The 26,057-nt window shown below is 47.2% G+C and overlaps 1 protein-coding gene across 13 annotated transcripts in view; it reads left to right on the top strand.

Moving 5' to 3' along the window:
- KIAA1549L (KIAA1549 like) overlaps positions 1 to 26,057 on the top strand; it is a 297,338-nt gene that overhangs the window by 257,445 nt on the left and 13,836 nt on the right. For 9 of the 13 annotated variants that reach the window (XM_085011461.1, XM_085011462.1, XM_085011455.1 and 6 more), the window contains exon 17: positions 12,927 to 13,277. In XM_085011461.1, coding sequence (XP_084867587.1) covers positions 12,927 to 13,277 — 351 coding nt within the window. Of the gene's footprint in view, positions 1 to 7,968; positions 8,110 to 12,926; positions 13,278 to 26,057 lie in introns of all 13 variants that reach the window. The other 4 variants (XM_085011453.1, XM_085011452.1, XM_085011451.1 and 1 more) reach the window with 1 other exon arrangement.

The raw sequence follows: 26,057 nt of genomic DNA, 5'->3' as shown, positions 1-26,057 counted from the left end.
AATGCCACGGAGACAAGCCGTATCATTCACCCACCGCGTCACAGCGGAAACTCCAAGAGAGGGCTACTCTTTTTTCTGTTTCTTTTCCGTTCTGGCATTTTAGACATCTCAGGACTTCTATGAATTTTGTCACACACCGCGATGCTGTGATTTATAATAAGAAGTATATTATTTGGTCTTAGTCCCTGTTGTTGGCACAGAGCTCTAAAACCCCCTGGGCTTTCCTGAGTGATGGGAGCATTCAACATCCTTATGTAAACATGGTGCCCTGGTGAGCCCTGAGGATGAGGGCTGCTGGTTGCCAGTGGAGACCACTGTGGGACTAAGGGTTGGCACTTTCAGTCCCACCCCCACCCCGACCTCCAGGGAGGGGAGAGGGGCTGAAGATGGAATTCAGTTGCCGCTGGCCAGTGATCTAATCCATCGTGCCTATGTAGGGAAGCCTCCAGAAGAACCTAAAGGGACTGGGTTTGGAACGCCTCCGGGTTGGTGACCACATGGCGATTCAGGGAGCATGCCCTCTCGGAGAGCGTGGAAACTCCTTGCCCTTTCCCATAACTCACTCTCTGCATCTCTTGCATCTGGCTGTTCCTGATTTATATCTTGGAATAATAAATCAGCGATCTAGAAAATATTTCTCTGAGTTCTCTGAGCTGCTCTATGGAAATTAATTGAACCTCAAGAGAGGGCTTGTTGGAACCTCCAGTCTATAGCTGATGGGTCAGAAGCCCAGATGACTCCCTAGACTGGGGACTGGAGTCTGAAGTGGTGGCAGGGTGGGGATGAGGGCAGGACCGAGCTCTTAACCTTGGAATCTGCTGCCATCTCTAGGTAGTGAGTGTGAGAATTGAGTTGAATTGTGGAACAACCGGCTGGTATCGAAGGGTTGGATGTGTTGGGAAAACTCACACACTGGAGATCAGAATTGTTCTCGCTAAAGAGAGGGTTGCATTCCTCAAAGGATGCCTGAGACCTTTGCCCCCATTGTCCCGACATAAGCCCCAGTTCCAAAGGTGACCTCTAAGAGCCCACGTTGCCAAACACAGGATAGCCAGCGGTTATAGCTCGGTAAACGGGACTTGCTCTGTAATGGAGTTTCCACTGCTCTGTGGAGGGTGGCTGGTCTTGGCAGAGAAAGACAGGAGGATGGAGCCGGTGCCAGAGATGCTGCTTCAGGGTGAAGATGGTTTGCTCTGGGAGCCGTGTGTAATGCCGAGACTGTCCCTCGGCCCCGAGGACACTGGACACCTTCTTTTCCCCTTGATTGTCCATCGCCATAGTCTCAGTGTAATTGTGGGTCACTCCTAGGGGAAGATTAGAAAGAAAAAGGATGTCCTTCTTTCTTTGGACCTCTCTGAGAGAGCCTGTAATGTCTTTTCTACTCGCTTGAAACAGAAATAGCTGTTTGCACATCCCTATAGCTTGGAAGTGACTGTGGGTCATCCTTTGGAAGGAAATCCAAGTGAAGTTTGAAGTGTTGCTGAGATTTTTTTAAAAAACTTCCACTTGTACACCGGCTGCAGAAGAGACATCCTAAACCATTATTTTAACATCCCCCCCCCACCCGCCCCCCATTCTTCGGGGCATCAGTCTCCCTTTGTTGTCAGAGAAGCTTTTGAAACATAGGCTCAGGAAGAAGCTGCTGCCGGCCCCTGTGCCGTGACGCCTCTTCTCCCACGAGGGAAAGTGGAAACTTCCTAAACTTTGGTTTCTAAAAGTGGCTTTGGAAATATGTCTCTGATTCATCAGTGACAAGCACCACTTGCAGTGGGGCTGTCCGAGCCAGAGCAGACACTGAACGGAGAGAAGCAGCCTTGTTTCCTGTGGCCCAGGGGACCTTGTTGGTGGAGAACAAGATGGACATGGAACCAGATCAATTCCTCTGGCCAGATGGTCCAGAAATGTTTCTTGCTGAAGCCACCACGTGGTCTTGGGGCTCTCTTGCTGTGCAGCTGCAGAATTTTGTTCAGAATCTGTTCTCCTTGCTAGATAGAGCCGTGACTGGTGCTGAACTGAAAATTAAGGCCTGGGGGCAACTTTTGGAGAAAACCTTCATATTTTTGTGCTTCATAAATGAAGGGTGTGGGTGGGGCAAAGTGCTGTTGCCCGCACTTGTGTGTCCTGGAAAGTATGGTCTTGTAAGATATCTATCTACTTTTGGGCTTGTAACTCAAGAAATCCTATTTATTATTATTATTTTTATTTTATTTTATTTTTAGGGCTGTACCCATAGCATATGGAAGTTCCCAGGCTAGGGGTTGAATCAGAGCTGCAGCTGCCAGCCTACACCACAGCCACAGCAATGCCAGATTCTAGCCACATCTGCAACCTACACCACAGCTCATGGCAATGCCGGATCCTTAACCCACTAAGTGGAGCCAGGGATCAAGCCTGCATCCTCATGGATGCTAGTCAGGTTTGTCACCACTAAGCCATAATAGGACTGCCAAGAAATTCTAGCATAAATGGCTTTAAGAGTGCTTCACCCCTCCTCTTTAATTCCATTTTAGATAAGACCATCTAATTCATTTTAGACCTTTGGAAATGTCTTTTAATGTTAAAGATTTTTGAGCAGAAATTCTCCAGGCTTCTTTTAAGATTAATCTCCATTCATTCATTCAATAATTACTTAAGTTCTACTCTTTGCCATTCTGGGGTACAGTAGGACACATGACAAGATCTTGGCCTTTGTGGCACTTATGGTCCAGCAAAGGGAACAGATAATAAACATGTAAACACATAGACGTAAAGCACAATGTCAGAAAGGCTATGGCAGGACAGAAAGCAGGGCAAGGTGATGGAATATTGAATATAGAATATAGAACAACATAAAAAATATAGAAAATACACAATAACAGGAGGTGCTCTACTTAGATGGCCAAAGTAGGGCTCTCTGGCGAAGTGACGTTTGAATAGAAACCTGAAGTGAGGAAGCCAGCTGATCGCTGGAGGAAAAGTATTTTGGCAGAAGGAACAGCAAGTAGAAGGGCCCAGAGGAAAACGCTGCTTGAGGAGCTCAGAGAACATCCAGGAGACCACCTAGTGAGATGCCCTTTCTTGTTAAAGGGTCTCAGCTCTGACTCCTTCCTTGCATCCCCGCATCTCATCTATCAGCGGCAAGTCCTATCAACCCTCTTCCAAAATGCATCTTGGAGTTACCGTTGTGGTTCAATGGTTATGAACCTGACTAGTATCCATGAGGTTACAGGTTGGATCCCTGGCCTCGCCCAGTGGGTCAAGGATCCGGCGTTGCCGTGAGCTCTGGTGTAGGTCGAAGACATGGCTCGAATCTGGCATTGCTGTGGCTGTGGTGTAGGCCAGCAGCTACAGCTTCAATTTGACCCCTAGCCCAGGAATTTCCTTGTGCCGCGGGTGTAGCCCGAAAATGACAACAAAAAAGTGCATCTTGAACTCATCTACATCGTCTTTGTCCGCAGCCACCCTAACCCAAGCCCCTGCCATCTTTGAGCCGACCTCCCACAAATTCCAATCACATTTCTCCCCTGCCTAGATTTCAAGTTTCCCATGGCCCTTTGAAAGCAGTCCAGCCTTCTTGCCATGGCCGTCGAGATCCTACCTGATCTGGGCCCTGCCTGCCTCTCCAGCCCCATCTCCTGACCGTCGGAGCTCCCGCCATGTATCAGCGAGCCAGGGCTGCCATTGCCAAGTACCACAGACCTGATGACTTTAAACAATGGACATTTATCTTCTCCCAGTTCTGGAGCCTAGAAGCCTAAGATCAAGGCGCAGGCAGGGTTGCTTCCTTCCGAGGGCTGAGAGGGAAGGATCTGTTCCAGCCTCTCTCCTTGGCTTCCAACTGGCCATCTTCCCTCTTTACATGTCTGTATTCACATCTGCTCTTCCTGGAAGGACACCAGGCATATTGAATTAGGGCCCACTCTTTTTTTTTTTTTTTTTTTTTTTTTCCTGTCTTTTTGCCTTTTCTAGGGCTGCTCCTGTAGCACATGGAGGTTCTCAGGCTAGGGGTCGAATCAGAGCTGTAGCCGCTAGCCTACCACCACGGCCACAGCAACGCGGGATCCAAGCTGCGTCTGCGACCTACACCACAGCTCACGGCAACGCCAGATCCTTGACCCACCGAGCGAGGCCAGGCCAGGGATCGAACCCACAACCTCATGGTGCCTAGTCAGATTCATTAACCACTGAGCCACAACGGGAACTCCAATTAGGGCCCACTCTAATGACCTCATTTTAGCTTATCTCTGTAAAGACTCCATCTCCAAATACAGTTGCTTTCTAAGGTGTTGGGGGCTAAGACTTCAGCGTAGGAATATGTGGGATGGTTGGGGGAGGGGGGCACACATCAGCCTGTAGCAGTTTCCTTTTCTCTTCCTCGAATACGCTAAGCTCTTTCCCACCCAGGACCCTTCATAAGCTTCTCTATGATCTTCACATGGCCACCTCTTCTTGAGGTCTCTCCATGTATGTCACCTCCTCAGGTGCTCCCATGCCATCTGGCTATGATACCCAACCTGTGTTGTTTTATTAAGGCAAAAATGTGTATATGATAAAGTATAAAGGTCTTTAGTGTCGGCGTTCCCATCGTGGCTCAGCGGAAATGAATCTGACTAGTATCCATAAGGGTGCAGATTCGATCCCTGGCCTCGCTCAGTGGGTTAAGGATCCGGCATTGCAGGGCTCACAGACAGGGCATTGCTGTGGCTGTGGTGTAGGCCAGCTGCTACAGCTCCAATTCAACCCCTAGCCTCAGAATCTCCATATTCCGTGGGTGCAGCCCTAAGAAAACAAAAAAATAAAAAATATATATATTTTTAAAAAGGTCTTTAGTATAAACTTAAATGAACTTTGACAAATGTATACACCTTTTTAACCACCAGTCCAGTCACATTTAGAACATTTTCATCACTTCGAGAAAGTTGCCTCGGAGTTCCCGTTGTGGCACAGTGGTTAACGAATCTGACTAGGAACCATGAGGTTTCGGGTTCAATCCCTGGCCTCGCTCAGTGGGTTAAGGATCCGACATTGCCATGAGCTGTGGTGTAGGTCGCAGACGTGGCTCGGATCCCAAGTTGCTGTGGCTCTGGTGTAGGCCAGCAACTACAGCTTCGATTAGAACCCTAGCCTGGGAACCTCCACATGCCGCGGAAGCGGCTCAAGAAAAGGCAAAAAGACAAAAAAAAAAAAAGAAAGTTGCCTCATTTTTCCTTGGGGTCAGTTTTTACTAGCCTCCGCATTGACAATCACTTTTCTGATACCCACCATCATAGTTTTACCTGTTCTTGAACTTCAGATAAAAGAAATAATTCACTATGTACTCTTTTTGGTGTGACTTCTTTTGCTCAGAATTTCTCTATGTTTTTGCATGTATCCATAGTTTATTTTTCATTACAAAATACTATTTCTTGGTATAAATATATCACCATTTGTTTACATATCACCCTATTATAGGACATTGGGTTATTTCCAGTTTGGAGTTACCAGAAGAAAAAACTTGTATAAACATTTTCACCTGGAGTTCCCATCGTGGTGCAGAGGCAATGAATCCTTCTAGTAACCATGAGGTTGCAGGTTCGATCCCTGGCCTCGCTCAGTGGGTTAAGGATCCAGCATTGCTGTGAGCTGTGGTGTAGGTCGCAAATGTGGCTTGGATCCCACATTGTTGTGGCCGTGGCGTAGACCAGCAGCTGTAGCTCCAATTCAGCCCCTAGCCCAGGAACGAGATAGACATGGAACCGTGAGTGCCTCCCTAAGAAGCAAAAAAAAACCCAAAAAACAAAAACAAAAACACAGCATTTTCACCTATGTATTTTGTGAACATTTGTGCTGTAACCTAAAGGTGTGTGTCTCCCTAAAATTCAGATGTTGAGATCCTAACCCCCGATGTGTTGGTATTAGGAGGGAGGACCTTTGAGAGGCTATCAAGGTCATGAGCGTGGAATCCAGGAATAGAGTTAGTGCCCTGATAGATGAGACCCCACAGCGCCACCCCACACACACACCACCCCTTCCTCTGTGTGAAGACACAGTAAAGCCTGAAAGAGGGCCCTCACCCACCACCACGCTGGCACCTTGGACTTCCAGCCTCCAGAACTGTGAGAAACAAATTTCTATCGTTTATAAGCCACCCAGTTTGTGTTACTTTATTCCAGCAGCCTGAACAAACTAAGACAGTATGTTTTTATTTATCTTGGATAAATAGGTAGGAGTGGAGTTTCTGGGTCATAATATATGTATGTTTTACTTTTTCAGAAACTACAGATAGGTTTACAAACAAGGTATACTGTTTACCCACCCACTGGCACAGTTTTAATTGTTTTTTTTTAATTGTTTTATTATAATTGATTTACAACGTTTGCAGTTCTAATTCTACTCCTCAGCTTCACCAACATTTGTGATTAATCTTTTTAATTTTAGCCTCTCTGGTGACTGGGAAATGATATACTTTTCCTAGTTACTAATGATGTTGAGCACTTCTTTATGCATTTATTGGGGATTTATGTCTCTCGTTTCTTTTTTTTTTTTCTTTTTTTTTTTTTTTTTAGCTTTTTAGGGCTGCACCCGCAGGATATGGAGGTTCCCAGGCTAGGGGTCCAATCAGAGCTATAGCTGCCAGCCTACGCCAGAGCCACAGCAACTCAGGATCCGAGCTGCTTCTGCAACCTATACCACAGCTCACAGCAACGCCGGATCCTTAACCCACCCACAACCTCATGGTTCCTAGTCAGATTCATTTCCACTGTGCCATGACGGAACTCCAGGTGTCCACAATCTTAAATGCATATCCTCTAGCTCAGTAATTCTACTTCTAGGAATTTAGTGTAAGGCTACATTCATGGCTATATGCAAAATTTTAATCACAAGTATATACAATTCAGCTTTGTTTCCATAGTAAAATATTAGTAAATCATCTAAAATAGTGGATAGAGTTGAAAACTCCACATAGCACAGAATACTGTGAAATTTTTAAAGTTATTCCCAATAAATACATCTATTTATTGACAGGTTTATTTGCAATATTGTTGTATAAAAAAGGTTTCAAAATATATATAATTCCATTACATGTATGTAAAACCATATATATGAGGATTTGTCTAAAATGGGACATTTTCGGAGTTCCCATTATGGCTCAGTGATTAATGAATCTGACTAGGAACTATGAGGTTGTGGCTTCGATCCCTGGCCTTGCTCAGTGGGTTAAGGGTCCAGCATTGCCGTGAGCTGTGGTGTAGGTTGTAGACTCGGCTTGGATCCCGCGTTGCTGTGGCTCTGGTATAGGCCAGCAGCTGTAGCTTTGATTAGACCCCTAGCCTGGGAACCTCCATATGCCGAGGGAGTGGCCCTAGAAAAGGGCCACAGCCACAGCAACGCAGGATCCAAGCTGCTTTTGCAGCCTACACCACAGCTCACGGCAACGCCAGATCCTTAACCCACTGAGCGAGGCCAGGGACCGAACCTGCAACCTCATGGTTCCTAGTCAGATTCATTAACCGCTGAGCCACGAGGGGCTCCAAAATCCCACTAAAAAACCCTGCTCCCCACTCCCCTTCTGCCTCCTTGTCCTCCCCTACTTCCTCTTCTCCATCTCAAAAGCCAGAGAATCTTGCAGCAAGCGTGGGCTTTCCTTGGGAGACAAGAGGAGAGAAACTGACTTGGACCAAACCAACATTCTTTGTAGCTGCCTGGGGTAGGGTGATGGATGGAGTCAGGGAATAAGGGGGAGAATGTTGGCAAAGCACCAGGAATCATCATCTTTTTCCTATTTCATATGCATAGAAAACATCTGGAAGGACGTGCACGAAGGTCAAAATGTTAACATTAGCTATTTCTGGTGTAGGATTAGAATGGATTTTAATTTTCTTCCCTTTGCTTATCTGTACTTTCTAATTTTCTACCATGAACAGACATTCCCTGATTACTTTTTTAGAGTTTTTACTGAAGTCTATCTTGATTGATTTTTTTGTTTTTGTTTTGTTTTTTTTTCAATAGCTCCCCAGTGCTTTTCAAGAGCCTGAGGTTGGAGAAGCAAGTATGGTAAACTCCAAGTTAAGGAGGTTTAAAAATATATTCTCTGTCCCAGATACGTCACTGACTTTTGTACCCAAGCCAACCATCAGCCAACACTGGGAGGTTTGTCTTTGCTCCTGTCTCCCCCTTTTTGTCAAATAAAAGCAAAAGGTATTTTTGAAAATGTCCAAGGAGAAGGGCTTGGAGCAGGTTAAGCCACTTGACACATACGCCTTATCTGCAAAAATGGGCACAACTGTACGGCCCTCGGGGATTGGTGAGGTGACGAGTGGAAAGCCCAGGACTGGGCTGGCATGTCACAGGTCCTCAAGTAACTTGGCTATGTTCGGTTCTTCTTAACAGGCAATTACTAGTTTCAGCTTTGGGCTTGGCCCTCAACTGAGGGCTGTGGATCCATCACTAAGACACCCACCCAGCCTTAAAGGAGCCACCTGTCTGTGGGAGGAGGCAGATAGCGTTGGCCTAGGTGCCAACACTCTTCTAAGCGCTCTATCTTTCCATCCTTAGAGTAATCAGTGACACAGAGTATCTCAACTATTACTTTATAGTCTGTCCTCCTAGTCACAGAAGTCTTTTTGTCCCTCCGTATCTGTGGTATGGTAATGGAACTGTTTGTATATGCGGTGGGTAAGAGCTTGGGTGCTGGAATCAGACACTCTGGGTTCAAATCCCAGCTCCACCAATTATGGGCAATATATTGGATCTTTAATGCCTTGATGTCTTTTTTTTTTTTTTTTTTTTTTTTTTTTGTCTTTTTGCCATTTCTTGGGCCGCTCCTGCGGCATATGGAGGTTCCCAGGCTAGGGGTCTAATTGGAGCTGTAAGCCACTGGCCTACGCCAGAGCCACAGCAATGCGGGATCCGAGCTGAGTCTGCGACCTACACCACAGCTCACAGCAACACTGGATCATTAACCCACTGAGCAAGGTGAGGGATCGAACCCGCAACCTCATGGTTCCTAGTCAGATTCGTTAACCACTGAGCCATGACGGGAACTCTATGCCTTGATGTCTTCATCTGCAAAGCAAGGATAATTATAGTTATTACCTCATAGATTATCGTAAGGGGAAAAAAAATGGATGTATACATAAAGCACTTAGAGCAGTGTCTGGCGCATAAGCTGTTAGTGAATGTTAGCTGCTGTTATTATCAGAGTTGATGTTGTTATTTGTCTCCTCCTAGAGATGGGAGTTCCTTGAGGGCTAGGACGCTATCTTATTAATTGTATCTGCAACTCCCAATCCAGGGCCGAGCACCGGGTTGAAATCTATGGTTATCTGTTAAGTAAAAGAGCAAACTTATCCCTGCTCGTGTATTTTGAACTGGGGAGGGAGGTGATACAGAGGGGGAGGGATTCCCCTTCTGAGTGGACATTAGATTCCCCCAAGAATGATGATCATGTGAGGAATCCAGGCCCTCCTAGAACAGACAGAGCCCAAGAAACAGTAAATGTGAGAACGAGAAGGGACTTCCCAGACCAGAGTTTTTTTGGTTTGGTTGATTTTTGTTTTTTCTTTTTTTTTTGTCTTTTGGCCATTTTCTGGGGCCGCTCCCACGGCATATGGAGGTTCCCAGGCTAGGGGACGAATCGAAGCTGTAGCCGATGGCCTACGCCAGAGCCACAGCAACGCGGGATCCGAGCCGCGTCTGCAACCTACACCACAACTCACGGCAACACTGGATCCTCAACCCACTGAGCAAGGCCAGGGATCGAACCGGCAACATCATGGTTCCTAGTCGGATTCCTTAACCACTGAGCCACGACGGGAACTCCCCCAGACCATAGTTAACACTCTGTTTTCAGATGAGGAGCCTGATGCGTAGGGAGTTCATGTGACTTGCTTGTAGCCATGCAGCTTTGTAGCATTGGAGGAAATTTGTTCGGGAATCTTGGCCCTTTATCTTAAGGGCCCTTTCTCTCAAATTCTGCTCCATAGGCAGCTGGACAGAATTTTTTATTTTGGTTCGATTTCACAGAGCTTTATCAAATGCCCAGTGTCTTGTGCTCAGCTCACGAGGGACAAGTGGAGTGGGCTCAGAGAGCATCCACACTTGCTCGAGATTCAATAAGCAAATCAAGTGTGACGAGAGGGAAGCCCAGGGAATCGGAGAGCGCGTCTTGTTTCCATCTCTAGACGTCAGGCGACTGAAAAAACCATGTGAAAACAGTGGGAAAACAGGAGTTCTCTATCGCAAACCTGTTGCGGTCATAGTATGTTCTGACTCTGGTCCCTCCAGTTAAAGGGAACCCCCCAGGAGTTCTCGCTGTGGTGCAGTGGGTCAAGGATCTGGCAGTGTCTCTGTGGCATCGTGGGTTTGATCCCTGGCCCGGTGCAGTTTGTTAGGATCTGGCCTCGCTGCATTTGTGGTGCAGCTCACAGCTGGGGTTCAGATTTGATCCCTGGCCTGGGAATTTCCAAATGCCGAGGATGCAGCTGTAAACAAATTTTTAAAAAGGAAGCCCGCCCCCCACCCCAGAGAAAATGGAAGCAGTTGGGGGAAGCAGAGGTTGATTTCCATTGGGGTGTTTTGGGGTAGCTGCAGTGGGAGCTTGGAGAAAGTGTCTCCACCTCCCCTCCAATGATAGTCTCCACCCCAGCTTACTCAGAGAACCTCCTGAACCCAGTACAGCCCCACCCCAGGGCTCCTGGGAGAACAGGAGAGTAGGAAGTTGTTGCTAAGAGGTATATTTTTGCCCTGCTGAAGGTGGAACTACAAATTCACATAATGATAGATCCACCAGGATGACTGGAAAGGCATAGCACAGCTCAGAGGTGGGAAAAATAACCTACCTCAGGGCCACTGATCTTTACCTGGGACTAGTTTAGCTCTAGATGCCCCTTATTTTTCAGGGAGACGGGGGATGCCAGGAGGAAGGGCAGCGTGTGGGTAGCAACCAGCATCGGCAGGGAACTGTAAGAGGCAGTGGTGCTGCAGAGTGTGTCTCACCTAGAATATCTTCTCTGTCCTGTCTCTTATCGTCTCAATGTACCTTTTTTTTTGTTTTTGTTGTTGTTGTTGTCTTTTTGCCATTTCTTGGGCCGCTCCCACGGCATATGGAGGTTCCCGGGCTAGGGGTCGAATCGGAGCTGTAGCTGCCAGCCTACGCCAGAGCCACAGCAACGCGGGATCCGAGCTGCGTCTGCGACCAACACCACAGCTCATGGCAACACCGGATCCTTAACTCACTGAGCAAGGCCAGGAATTGAACCCACAACCTCATGGTTCCTAGTGGGATTCGTTAACCACTGCACCACGACGGGAACTCCTCAACGTACCTTTTCAGTCTGGCCGTTGCTGCAGCATCTGCCCTGCACGGCAGCAGCTTGACCATGTCAGCTTTATCATCTCTGAGTTTTGCCCTGAGGCTTCTCTGCCCTATTCCATGGGACACCTGTGGGGCCGCGTCCCCCTCACCTGACCCCTGCACAGATATCACAGTGCAAGGACAGTCTCTGGAGCAACCCTGGACTCACGGGGGAAGAGAACTGGAGGACAGAACCCTGTTGTGCAATCCTGAAGCACATTCTGCATACTTCCCCAGATGGTCCCCAGCAGAATTCAGCCTCCGTGGCCCAGAGCAATCATTTATTTAGTACCCCACCCTCGACTGGCTTTTCTTCCTTCCCTAGTTTACTCATTCTAGGCCCCTGTTCCCCAGGAATTCTTTTCCAAAATAGATGATCTGTATGTAAGCATACATCTCATGTTCCACTTTGGGGAGCAAACTAAGCGAAGACATTGCTCCAGGTCACACGGCATTTAAGTTGTGAAACCCAGGTAGGAAAATATTCACTCTATGTAAAATAGCAATGAACACCTAGAACCAGGATATAAACAGATAAGTCTTTTCAAATAGGCATGCGTGCATGGGAGAACAATGGACACACAGATAAGTTTGGGAATGGAGTAAGAAATAATGTTAATTCGTTTTTTTTCCCCCATCTTGCTTATCTGTATTTTCTAACTTTTCTAAAGTGGCCATTGTTACCTGTGTCGTGGTTGGAGAGCAGTGTGGCAATCTGATCTGTGCCAGTTTATTCATACAGGACCCTCAAGTTCTTTTAGCAGACGGTGGTGGCCACAGCCATACCTGAAGGGGACGTGGACTCTCCCAAGACCTTGCTATTGTATAATCACAAAAGCAAATCTCAGACCCAAATCTGCCACATGCGCAGACCTACTACGTAAGCATTCGTTAGCAGGCAAACATAAGGCGGTCCAGGCAGCCTGCTCTGGAGGCAGATGCAAACCCAGCTCTCTGCCCACTTAGGTACTGCAGCTCCTCCCTGAATAGAAGGGCCACTGGAGGAAGGCAGGAGAAGAGTCTAGATCAGGGGGTCTCAAACTTGAGCAGGCATCAGAATCTCCTAGAGGGCTTGTTAAGGCACCGATTGCTGGGACCTGGCTGCTGAGCTTCTGACGCAGGGGCCCCACCCTTTGAGGTCTGATTTTGTTACGCTCTGCTAACTGGCATCAGGCAAGCAGCCATTCCCTAAATGGCTGGGCACAGGACCATTTAGAATTAGTCTGTGGTCTACAACACCAGCCCTTGGGGTGTGGACTCCAAGATGTTCTAGATTCTTCTTCCTAAAAGGCATAGGGTAGCGAATGTCTCTGAAAGGTTTGAGATGCTATTCATGTTTTCAGTGGAAAGCCCTTACTCATCCTCATGCTAATGAGCAAAGCCTGGTGCGCTCCTTAAGCTGCAGAGGGCTGCAGCGTGGCCTCCCTGCTACAGTGCCTGTGGACTAGCCCTGTAGTGTGAATTCCTGGAGAGGGCGCCTAGGGTAAAATATCAATGAGCACGAATGCCCAAAGTCACTGGTCCAAAGGGAAGATTTTTGAGTAAATGGCAGACACCAGTAATGGAAGGCAGGTTCATTAACTAATCACTGGGCATTTGTTTGGTCCCGCAGACTGAGCCTGAAATCATAGAGGAAACCAACATTGACAGAGTGAACGAGCCCCGGGGCTATGCCCGGCCGAGGCAGGTGAAAGGCCACTCGGAGACGTCCACGCTGAGCTCACAGCCCTCCATCGACGAGGTCCGGCAGCAGATGCATATGCTGCTGGAGGAGGCCTTCAGCCTGGCATCTGCGGGCCACGCGGGCCAGAGCCGGCACCAGGAGGCCTACGGCTCCGCCCAGCACCTGCCCTACTCAGAGGTGGTGACCAGCGCTCCGGGGACCATGACGCGGCCCAGGGCTGGGGTGCAGTGGGTGCCCACCTACCGCCCGGAAATGTACCAGTACAGTCTCCCCCGGCCGGTAAGTCAGACGACCCTCCAGCTTTCTTGCCAGGGGTGTTCCAACAGGGGTCTCAGAGCGGGGACTTTAGTGACGAGCCACCTTAGGATTTGGAGATGAACCTTGCCGGGATCTCATCCCATCCTCTTGCCGTGATCCAAGACCCAGCTTTTTAGTCCTGTGGGCACAGGCGCACAGCAGGTCTTTATATCCAAGCATGATGCATTTTAGGGTGCATCTTTTCTATCCCTCCCTCTAAGGCCTGACCTCATTCTTTAGGCACTGATGCTTTTGTACAAGCCCAAGTTCAAGAACCTGGTTTATATGTCACAATGCATTGCAAAGCCCCATGTTAGGGGGCCGTGTAGCCCTGGGGTTCCCAGCAGAGGCCCTGGAGGTGGGTGGCTTCACTTTGAATCCCAGCTCGACCCCTCACTGGCTTTGTACCTTGACGTTACTCAAATACGCTACCAGTGAAACAAATTAGAAAAAAAAAAAAAAAAAGAACCAAATCCCTAGGGTTGTTGTAAGGATGAACCGAGTTGATATACATGAGGTACTAGAAGAAGGCCAGGCACACAGCAAATGCTGCAGAGGTTGCAGTCGTGATTATCTCATAAGTGGTAACTGCACGTCAGTGTCTGAGAAAGCACCCAGTGACTAAAAGCTTCCGTGATTTAAACAACCATTTTAATTAGTTTGCATTTAATTAGTTCATCGTCTTGGCATCTATAGGTATCTTTTTTAAAAGACAGACGTCGTTTCATAAGCCACAGAACATAATAGACACTGCTTTGTGTCTGTGTATATCCCACTATTGTAATATTTCATGCCATATTCCCAGGGGTTACTCATGAATAGAGCTTTATAAGTTGTTGTTGTGATATGTAATTCCCTACTAAAAAATTAACCTTTATTGAGTGTTTCACTTTTACTAGGTACTGATCTAAGTGTCAAGTGTATGTTAACCCATTTATTTAGTCCTTGCTACACACCTTAGTACACACAGGTATTAGTTTCATTCCTGTTTTACAGATGAGGAAACTGGGGTTACCCAGCTTGTGCAAGTCACACAGCCAGAAGGGGGAGGAAGAGGGGTAGACCCAGGACTCAAGGCCAGGCCGTCTGGCAACAGAGCCCATGTTCTTTTTTTTTTTTTTTCCCCTGTTTTAGGGCCACTCCCTCGGCATATGGAGGTTCCCAGGCTAGGGGTCTGATCGGAGCTGTAGCCACCAGCCTACACCAGAGCCACAGCAACGCGGGATCCAAGCCTCATCTGCAACCTACATCACAGCTCACGACTGTGGTGATCAATGCCGGATCCTTAACCCACTGAGCGAGGCCAGGGATCAAAACCCGCAACCTCATGGTTCCTAGTCAGATTAGTTAACCACTGAGCCACGACAGGAACTCCCAGAGCCCATGTTCTTAACCTGCCTTGTGCTGTCACATTCTTGCTCCATCCATATTATTTCTTTCCTTTGCCGTAGACTATCTGGGACACCTGTGGATTTGTGGAGCCCTGAGATAACTTCAGGCCTCCCCCAAAGCCCACCCTACGCTGGCACTTAATAAGAAACTGCTGGAGTTCCCGTCGTGGCGCAGTGGTTAACGAATCCGACTAGGAACCATGAGGTCGCGGGTTCGGTCCCTGCCCTTGCTCAGTGGGTTAACGATCCGGCGTTGCCGTGAGCTGTGGTGTAGATTGCAGACGCGGCTCGGATCCCGAGTTGCTGTGGCTCTGGCGTAGGCCGGTGGCTACAGCTTCGATTCAACCCCTAGCCTGGGAACCTCCATATGCCGCGGAAGCGGCCCAAGAGATAGCAACAACAACAACAACAACAAAAAGACAAAAAGACAAAATAAGAAACTGCTGTTATGCCACGTCACCACCTAGTCTCCACACTAGTGTGAATTTCCTTATTGTTCTTTGCTCCCAATTCCCCCCCTCCACTAGGTCTGTGGAATGTCTACCCTTAGCACGGCTCCTAATCCCCTCAGGTTCTCTCTGTCAGTGACCTCTCTTTGGTTTTGTTTGTTTGTTATTGTTTTTCGGGTTTTTTTGCTTTTTAGAGCCATGCCTGCAGCATATGGAGGTTCCCAGGCTAGGGGTCGAATCAGAGCTGTAGCCACTGACCGAGGCCACAGCCACAGCAACATGCGATCCAAGCCGCGTCTTCGACCTACATCACAGTTCATGGCAATGCTGGATCCTTAACCCACTGAGTGAGGCCAGGGATCAAACTCGCATCCTCGTGAATACTAGTCGGGTTTGTTACCACTGGTGCCATCTCTTTGAATGTCAGTCTCTGGCCCCATCTTTCCCTGTTGAGGAAGCTTTAGCAGCAAAGACCAGAGTTTATTTCAAACTGAGCCTCTGGGGCAGGGGCACCTAAGCTTGGGTGGGATCATCACCATTGCCAGGGCGTGTCCTTAGGTCGGCAGGTGCAGAATTTCTGTTTTGTCCATTCACTCCAGGGTGGTCAGAGCACCCTGACTAAACTCACATCACCTGCTTTATACTAGTAAGACTATTAACTTCCAAACCTGCAGTGAGAAGCTGGATGACCAGGTGGGCCGGAATACTTGTTTGCCAATCAACATGGTCTTTCATTAAGTAAAAGCCAGTTTGGGGAAAGGAAGACATTAGAAAGAGAACTGGTTGGTATGGAATCATTTTTCTCAGTCTGTGATATGCAAACCCAGAGAGCATAGTCGATAAAGGAGTGAGGGTGGGGAGTTCCCGTTGTGTCGCAGTGGTTGATGAACCCAACTAGGAACCATGAGGTTTCGGGTTCAATCCCTGGCCTCGCTCAGTGGGTTAAGGATCTGTCGTTGCTGTGAGCTGTGGTGTAGGTCGAAGATGCGGCTGTGGCTGTGGTGTAGGCCGGTGCCTACAGCTCCGATTAGACTCCTAGCCTGGGAACCTCCATATGTCACGGGAGCAGCCCAAGAAAAAGGCAAAAAGACCAAAAAAAAGGAGTGAGGGTGAACGTAGGACATCTCTTTTGCATGCCATTTTCCGAGATGGGGTGGAATATAACGTAAAATTCTGTTCAATTTAAAATAGAAGACTTGGGAGTTCCCATCGTGGCTCAGTGGGTTACAAACTCAACTAGTATCCAGGAGGATGCAGGTAATCTCTGGTCTTACTTAGTGGGTTAAAGATCCAGGATTGCCATGAGCTGTGGTATAGATCACAGATGCAGCCTGATCCTGCATGGCTGTGGCTGTGGCCTAAGCTGGCAGCTGCAGCTCCGATTCGACCCCTAACTTGGGATCTTCCGTGTGGCACAGGTGTGGCCCTAAAAAACAAACAAACAAACAAACAAAAAAAAACAGCTTTGGGGCAATGCCCAGACCTCAGGAATAGGGGTTTGCCTCTGCCATCAGGGGACTTTGCTGGGTATGTTCAAGTAGCACTGCCTTCCAGAAGAGTGTCAGCAACTCTGGGGCTGCTGACACTCCCATCAGATGGCCATGCTCCCATCAGAGTAGGGTACAGATATCCCTTTTTCAGAAAGAGTTAGAAGAATGCTCACTGAGCCTTGCAAATCTATGACCTGAAAATACTTTCCCATGACAGTCATGTTACCGTTTCCACACTTACAGTTTTCCTAACTAATTGCCCATTAAATTGATGCTTCTCCTTTATGGGGAAGAAGGGATCTTCTCACTGAGATTTGGAAAACATCTAATCTTACTGCATATATACCTGTCTCTTAAGGTAGCTGTCCCTTGGGAAGAGTTGCCGGTATCCATTCTACACTGATCCACACTGACTTCAGTTTTATTGGCTCATCTCCCCCATCAATGGACAGATCCTCTAGACAGAACATCAGTAAGGCAGCATGATCCTAAGTGACACAATAGAAAAGTTGGACTTAATCGACATTTTCAGGACATTACATCCAAAAAAATCAGAATATACATTCTTCTCAAGTGCACATGGAACATTCTCAAGGATTGATCACATACTGGGACACAAAGCTAACCTCAACAAATTTAAGAGTATAGAAATTATTTCAAGTATCTTTTCTGACCACAAGGGCCTGAAACTAGAAATCAACCACAGGAAAAGAAATGAGAAAAAACTAACCACATGGAGACTAAACAACATGCTACTAAAAAACCAGTGGGTCGATGAGGAAGTCAAGGATGAAATTAAAAAATACCTCATTGGCTCATCCTTCCTGATTCCAGACAAGGACTGTGTCCCTGGATTTTCCGTCATCCCAGAGGGGCGTGGCACCCACCAGCTGAATGACCTTGGCCAGTGGCCATCACTCTGAGCCTTGGATCCCTCAGCCATAGAATGTGGCAGGAAGGGGGCTGCAATGAGGAAGGAATGATAATTTGTGTAAAAAGCTTAGCACAGTCCTGGCACCTCGTAAACACCCAATACATGTTATCAATTATTAATCAGAGTGCTTTGAATGGTGCCTCGCATATCAAATTACTGGAAAAATGCTAGTCATTATGATAAAAATACTTTCTCCTTTTCATTGGCTTCCGCTATTTGTATCTCTTTCCCTGACGGTTCTGAGACTACATCTTCTTTTCCGTCTACTCTCTTAAATTCTTCTACGAGCATGCTCTGGGTGCTCAGAGAAGCTTCACTTCTGTTGAAAGGTGATTCTCTGTTTAAAGAACGACCAGGCCCCTCTAGCTGGAGGCCAGACTTGAGATCCACGAAAAGATCTGGGCTTCAGAGAGAAAAACTTAAACAACTGGGATGGTTCTTCCAGTGATGGGCAAGAAGATGCCACAACCCACAGCCATTATGCCTCAATTCAAAAAAACCATCGAAAAATGTCATTGTGGGACATATGAAAGCGTAGATGGTTCTGTTTGTCCTAAGTCAGGCTTGGCAGTTGTGTCCAGAAAGGCGAAAACGTTAGCGTCATATACTTACAAGATGAGGCCACCAAAAAAATCGGAAAGGGCTGAGAAATAACAAAGATGGGCCATCAGATGGAACCACATCAAAGTCAGTTCTGGAGTTCCTGTCGTGGCGCAGTGGTTAACAAATCCGACTAGGAACCATGAGGTTGCGGGTTCGGTCCCTGCCCTTGCTCAGTGGGTTGACGATCCGGCGTTGCCGTGAGCTGTGGTGCAGGTTGCAGACTCGGCTCAGATCCCGCGTTGCTGTGGCTCTGGTGTAGGCTGGTGGCTACGGCTCCGATTCAACCCCTAGCCTGGGAATCTCCATATGCCGTGGGAGCGGCCCAAGAAATAGCAAAAAGACAAAAAAAAACAACAAAAAAAGGCAGTTCTTTTGTTAAGGTTTCCTTTTGCCAACAACACACGTGGTCCCTATTTTAATGAAAGGGAAAATAGCTAACAATACACAGTAGCAATGATGGTTCTTAACCTAAGTTCTTGCCAAGCCCCCTCGTGCTATGATAATGTGGAAATCAATGGACAAGGTGGCAATTTAGAATGATAACTATGATTACTTTTCAGCTTCCAAAAAGGAAGCACTCTGAGCTCTGCCCGACGCTAATTGGAAGCTGCTGGTTCTGAATGCATTCGGCCAGGCTGATGGCATTTATATCAGGGAAAAGGTTCCTGCCAGCAGCTGGAGATTTCTCCTGATCATATTTTACCCCTTGAATCTGTGAAGAAATTGGACTTGACACCTAAAGACCAATCTGATTTCACTAGCAGCCGTAATGGGTCTGTGTCAGGTGACATGAAAACATCCTGCAGCCTTCTCATGGGTGTCGGAGTGGGGGATTCGGAGAAAGGCAGCACGCTGAAAACATTTTCCCCACTGGAGGCTTTACAGGTGCAACCAACAGTAATAAATAATAATAATAACCACAACAGTTGCCATCTATTGCACTTCCACTGTGTACCAGACGGTAAGCTAAGTGCTGCTGTCTTTTCTGATCTAACAACCTCCCCATGAGGTCAGTATGGCTATCCCTGTGTACTCCATGGGGAAGTGAAGAAACCTACCCAAGGTGATTCACCTGTAGGGGGCAGAATTGAGCTTAGAACCCAGACCTAACTTCAAAGCCCATGTGCTTTCCACACTGGCAGGTGAGCCAAAGAGATGTCCCAGGCTCTGATGAGAACTTGATTCTCCAAAACTTCAGAGTGTGATCTTCTTATAAGGAAGCTTATCCAGTCTTATGGGATTTTTGTCCATTCCTCTCACTGCCCCTTGTAAGAAAGACGTCTTTACTAGGAGGGAATTGAGAATACTACAGCCTTTTTCCTCCTCTCCCCTCAAAACCAAACCAAAACAAAAAGATCCCTTCCTAAACCTTCATGAATGGTGAGATATGCAGACCAGTCAGGCAGTAGTTTGCATCCACCAAGAAACTTCTCCAAATCAAATTTGAATCTGTTCTGAGCTCTGGCCAGGTGCGGAGAAAATTCATTGCCATTCGTTGCACAAAAGTCATTGGCAGTTTGGTGACGTTGGAACAATGGGAGAGGGTCTACCCCAAGCAGCATTATTGGGTGTTTGAAGATGGAGGGAAAAAAAGTACCCACTGAACCAAACAGGCATCTTGAGCAGGCAGCTCCATATAATCAGTGGATCCGTTTATTACAGAGTGACTTACATAGGGTAAGTATTATAGGGTTGGACTGGGCAGGTAGAGATCCAGAAGCATTTGCAGCTGCACCCCACACTGCAGAGAGGCCACAGGGACAATTTTATAATTAACCTAGGTTATAGGGGTACATGCTTAGGGACAAGGAGTGGTATCATCCTAAGTCAAGATTTATGATGGGTAACTGGTCTTGTGGGTGTGGGGAATACATCCACGAGGTCTTTATCATTGTTTGGAGAGTAATGGCCCATAGAGGCCACCTGGACCTAATGATCATTAAATAATTATCTATTAACTACAAAGCCCTTGATGACAGCTGATTTACCCCGCAGTACAGTCCTGGGGAAGGTCAGTGGAAGGACAAGAGGAACTGAACGGGCCCGAGACAGCGTCAGTTATATTAACAGCCATACAATAGGGCATTGTCCAGCTCCTGAGTCCACAAAAGTAGGTCATTCTTTCTTACCTGGGACAGCCTGGGCTGGGGCGTCAGCCTGTGGATGGTACCGAGAAATCCCCCATGAAAACCAACCCTGTACCTAGCATCTGGCAAATGCATACCCCTCTAGGGGTAGAGAAATCATCTGAGTGAGTAAAACCCACAGCTTATACAGGACGGCTGTGCGGGAAAGGAGAGAGGGAGGAGGAGAGGAATTTGTCTCTCAGTTCACAAACTCAGGTGTGCAAGGCACGTACATTTCTCTAATCTTCTAGCACCCAAAGCTCAGTCTCAGTCAATTCAGGGTCTTGCGCCCCATCCCTGGATTAAGCTTGTGTGTGCGTGTAAGGATTGAGGGGTACCTACATGGTGCAGGGCATGGCCGGGGTGGGGAGAAGGCTCCAGTACTTGGTCCCAGTTTGTTCTCAGCTACCTGCTCTGGCTCGGGACCCTGAGAAGTCCGTTTCCATCTAGCCTGCAGGTGTGAGTCCGGGCAGATCCTGGCTGATCCCGGTCCTCCTGCTTACAAGCTCTCTCTGCAGACCCCTCCTTCCGCTCCTCCCATGCTCGAGTCTCTGCTCTCCCTTCTCCCTCTCTGTCTCTTGCTCTCTCTGTCACACATACACCCCTTTGCCGCTTTCCCTTCTCTCTTCCTTGATTTAGTCTCTCCTCCACCTCCCCACCCCCATCCTCCCTGATTGAGGCGGGACACAAAGCCCTTTCCCCAGACCATCAGCATCTAAGCTCTCCTCTTCTTCCTCACCCCAGGACGTTTACCTATTCTAGGAGCAGAGGAGTCTAAACAGATCTCATTTCTTCCAAATCTCTTGTTTTGGCGTCAGCTTTAGGTCTTGAGGGCTTTAAGGACTTGGGTTTTTTATATTTAAAACCATAAACTCAGAAATTCCCATTGTGGCTTAGTGGAACGAATCTGACTAGTATCCATGAGGATGCAGGTTCGATCCCCGGCCTCGCGTAGTGGGTTAAGGATCCACCATTGCTGTGAGCTGTGGTGTAGGTCACAGATGCGACTCGGATCCTGAGTTGCTGTGGCTGTGGTGTATGCCAGCAGCACAGGTCCCATGTGACCCCTAGCCTGGGAATTTCCATATGCCCCAGGTGTGGCCTTAAAAAGCAGAACAAAAACAAAAACCCCTAAACTCTTGCAATTCAATAGCTTTGGCTTTTCTTTTTGTCTTTTTTAGGGCCACACCCACGGAAGTTCCCAGGCTAGGGGTTGAATCAGAGCTACAAAAGATGGGATGCCCTCACTGCTTGGGGCAGGGGGAGGGCCCTGGATGCCAAGAACTGTGGTGGCAAAGCCTTGATCCCTACAATTACTTTCTCAAAACATTATCCGGTCTCAAAAGGAAGAAGACATCATTTATTGAGTATCTACTGTGTGCCAGATATCACATTGACATATGAGTCTTCCAAACAGCCTGTAAAGTGGGGGTATGATTCTGTTACTTTCATCACCTAATGAAAAAACAGGCACAGAGAAGGTAGGTTGCTGGAGAAGCAGCAGCTGATAAAGATCAAGCCAGGATTCAACTCCGGTTTCATTTGACTCCAAACCCATGCCCTTTGCACCATGCCACCCTTAGCTCAGAACTGCAAGACAGCACCTTACCTGCCTGTGTGATTTCGAACAAGTCAGTTCACCTCTCCAGGCTTCCGTAGTTAAGCGGGGTTAAGGTTAATGTAGGGGCTGTGTCTCCTGTTCTCTTTAAGGTAGGGGACGTGTCTCCTGCTCTCTTTCCAGCTTGAACCTTCTGTGATTCCCAGTCTCTGAAGCATCAGGGTTGCTCTATCTGTAACTCTAGGTGAACTGACAGATCAACAGAAGCACTGGGTTTTCACCATGAGATCAGGCTTCAATTACCTGTTTTCAACTAAAGAGAAGATTCTACTTCCTGTGCCAGGATGTAGTTATTTATAGCTGCATGTGGACATAGGTAGACAATTGTTCTGCCTGGAGGAAGGTTCTCAGGGTGGGCACAAGGTGAGTGGGAGGGGCACCAGCAATGTCAGCAGGGATGGGAAGACTGGCACATCCGCTCTCACCTGGGCCTGACTTGCAGGCACCAATGAGGGTGGGTGACTTTGGTCTGTCAGGCCTCATTCTCCCACCCGTGCAAAGCCTAAGGACCCCCGACCTGTTCCTCCAGCTACAGGCTGCCCCCTTGGACCTGTCACCCTGTTGATCTTGCCCGGATTCCTCCTCTGGGTGGATGCACGTGCACAAGGAGCATCCAGCACGCAGTGGGTCTCACTTGGGCTCATGATCCACTGGGACGGCCAGAAAGAACGGCCCTGACCTACCCCCTCGCCCCTACCCAGGGACATCAGGCCTGGAATTTTGAGCAGTCTGTGGTCCCCTTCTTCTCTTCTACTTTTGCAACCAAACTTCTGAGCCCAGAGCGTGCCCTCCTCTTGTCACATCCAGGCTCCATCCACCTCGGAGACCTGAGACCGACTTGTAGAGTCTGCCTTCAGTTCTGAGTGGCTGATCACCTTTCTAGCCAAAAGGCAGGGATCCCCAAAGATGGTGTCCTTTGGCGCCAGACTGGACCCCTCACCGCCCCTGTCACAGAACCGGGAACTTGGAACCAGGTAACAGTTTGGAGCAATAGCATCTAGTGGGATCCTAGTCACAAAGCAACCAGCAGAGAGCCATGTTCCAAGCACATGGAAAGGGGAGCCAGAATGCAAATCCAGGGGGACTTAGACCCATGAGGATACTGCACAGGGGGAGGTAGAAAGACAGTTTGGGGGGAGTCCCTCCAGCCCTCAGTACAGGGCACAGAACTTTCTGCTTCTCACGTGGCCCCTGTGATGCCCGGGAACCTCGAGGATACAGACCAAACGGGACCTTGATCCCTGGGCAGTCTTGCTTTGTACTTGGAAAAATTGTCCAAAGAAGGAAATTCCCATGAAATGTGTCAAAATGAGGAACTTTTAATCAATTCTTTGGTGAACTGTAACAAGACGGATACAGGCACAGAAAGCATTTTCTTGGCTGGGAAACTGTGTTGACTACAGAATAAGCCTTCCAAGAACCAGGAACACAAGTGAGTTATCTGTCTCCCCTACTAGTATCATGAAAGGGCAAAGAGAGAAGAGAGGCTATAAATCCCTTTCTCTCTTTTGGAAAGGCACATCCTTACTTGTTGGTTTATTGATAGTAATGGATTGCAAAGTTGAAAGAACATCCAGGACAAGGATTTTCAAACTCTGCCAAACCATAGGGTTGCGGGAGGTCCCCAGGTGTTATGATGCTGGTAAGTGAAGGGCCAAATTCATCACAGCGTTCCCACCCCCAGCTTCAACCAGAAAATCTCTGCTTTAATCTGGTTATGTCAGAATGGTTTCATGACTAAAGAAATGTTGGTTTGGAAGCCTACGAGCTACTCCAGTGCCTTATTTCACAAAGCAAAACAAAACAAAAGGTTGCAGGAGTTCCCATCGTGGTGCAGCGGAAATGAATCCGACGAGGAACCATGAGGTTGTGGGTTCGGTTCCTGGCCTCGCTCAGTGGGTTAAGGATCTGGCGTTGCTGTGAGCTGTGGTGTAGGTCTCAGATGCAGCTCAGATCTGGTGTTGCTGTGGCTGTGACATAGGCCGACAGTTGTAGCTCTGATTTGACCCCTAGTCTGGGAACCTTTTTACGCTACGGGTGCAGCCCTAAAAAGCAAAAAAAAAAAAAAAAAAAAAAAAAAAAAAAAAAGGTTGCAGAGAAACTGAATGATTTGTCCATAGAATGTGAATGGCTGAATCAAGATGAGAGCCTGGGTCTCCAGACCCCTGGTTCACTCAACATTAATTTAGCAAAGAGTTACTTAGCATTGCTACGTCCAAAGCACTTTGCTTGGTAAGGTAGGCATACCAGGATGAGATAGACATGCCTGCTGGATCCCAAGGAGTTTAGCATAGAGTGGCACTTAAGACTTTGGTTCCCTGAATTCTACCTTAGCATACATAGTTTACTTATGCTAAAAATGGAAATGCAGCATGATGATGTAGCTTTCCATACTGATTCAGCTAATATTTCCAGACCTGAGCAAATGGTTTTTGATGATACAAATGGTTTTTTGATGATACTGTTGCTGATACACTTCTAGGTTAACAGTTATTTTCTTTGAGCACTTTGCATCCCATGAGTCTTCAGGATGCTGTTGAGAAGTCATCTAAGTCGGTCTAAACGTCATCCCTTTGTAGGCGATATGCCTTTTTTCTCTGGCTGCTTTTAAGATCTTCTCTTTGTCTCTGGTATTCTACCATTTCACTACGGTATATATAGGTGTGTATTTTTCGCATCTTTTTCGTTATACATTGTGCTCCCTGGAATGATTAATTTATTGATTTCTATCAATTCTGGAAAAGTCTTAGTCGTTGCTTCTTTTTCTTTCTCCAGCCTTTATCCTTTGGGACTTTGATTAGCTGCACGTTAGACCTTCTTGTTCTGTCCCCCGTATCTTTTACTTCTCTTTTATATTGTCTATCTTCTTGTTTCATTGCATTTCATTCTTAGTAATCTCCTCAATTCCATTTTCTAGATTTTTAATTTCTCTTCGTCTGTGACAAATCCATTACTTCATTGCCCTCTATGGAGCGTCTTATTTCAGTAACTGTTTCACTTCTAAAAGTTCTATTTGTTCTTTTTTGAGATCAGCTAGATCATTCCTGATATTTCTGTCTGGCCAATTACTTTTTCAAAACATTTCTTACCTTGGTACTTTGTTTTGTATCTGGAAATTTCAAACTCTAAAGTCCTTAAAGGTCCAAATCTCTTATGTTTCCTAACTTTCCCTTATGTTTTCTGGTGTGTCTTCTGATCTTTGATTATGAGCTCCTCTTTATCTTAATCTGTGCCAATCTTGAGAGCCTAGTTTAGAGTTAAGTCCTCTCGAAGAGGACTTAACCATTGCTTCTACCTGAGCCTGGGAGCATTCATAACCTCCCTAGGAAGAGCCAATATTAGCCCCTTCCAGGTTCACTGTGAGTCTGTTTCACCTGCCTCACCTTGCCCTGTCCCAATCAATCAATCTCTTCATCGATTGCCATTATGGCATTTGTCTTCCAGGCAACCCCACCTTTCCTATTTGTTTGCTACTCATTATTTTTACCTCTGGTTTTAGCTCATGGCTTTTTTTTAGTTTGCTGAGTTAGGGGGTGGGGGTTGGCCTCAAGAGTTTCCTTACATCCTGCAATTCCTATGTGCATTAAGAGATATATTTTATCCAGGAGATGGTTGCTATTTAGTGGGTTGGCCCTTACAAGTAGGTAGTCTGCCATAATGCTGGAGGGAGAAGCCCTCCTGTTTATGGATTCTCTCTGCTCCTACTTTTTGTCCAGATGCCTTCAGGTTTAAAGCTCTATCATCTTGTTCCTTAAGCGACCTGGCAGGCCTTGATACCTAAAGAAAAAAAAAAAAAAAAAAAGTGAATGGGAAGCACAAACCAAGCTTTATCCTGACAGCATTTCTAGATTTTCTCCTGTTCAAGGAGGCTGTGGCCTGGCCCTCCGGTCCTATCTCTGTTTTCCTTTTATGCCTTCCCATGTTGAGTCAAGTCTGCACTTTTGTGACAGTTACAATCCTTTGTCTTTGAATGGTGCTCTCTAGGTCACAAAATACTTACACGTACATTATCTTGCCTTCTTAGCACCCATCCCCCTGAGCAAGGCATCCCTGCCCCATTTCAGAAGACGACACTGGGGCCCAGAGAGGTCACCTGACTTTCTTAATGTCATAAAGTCTATTCATCAGCAAACCAGGACCTCCACCCATAC

Source organism: Sus scrofa, chromosome 2 (assembly GCF_054392235.1).
Source record: "Sus scrofa isolate SSC_HxYL_T2T_F1_AM1 chromosome 2, Sscrofa_HxYL_maternal_Yorkshire_Landrace_v2.0, whole genome shotgun sequence".
Taxonomy (NCBI): Eukaryota; Metazoa; Chordata; class Mammalia; order Artiodactyla; family Suidae; genus Sus; species Sus scrofa.
Note: the sequence above shows the minus strand (reverse complement) of the source record. Positions and strands in the feature narration are given on the sequence as shown.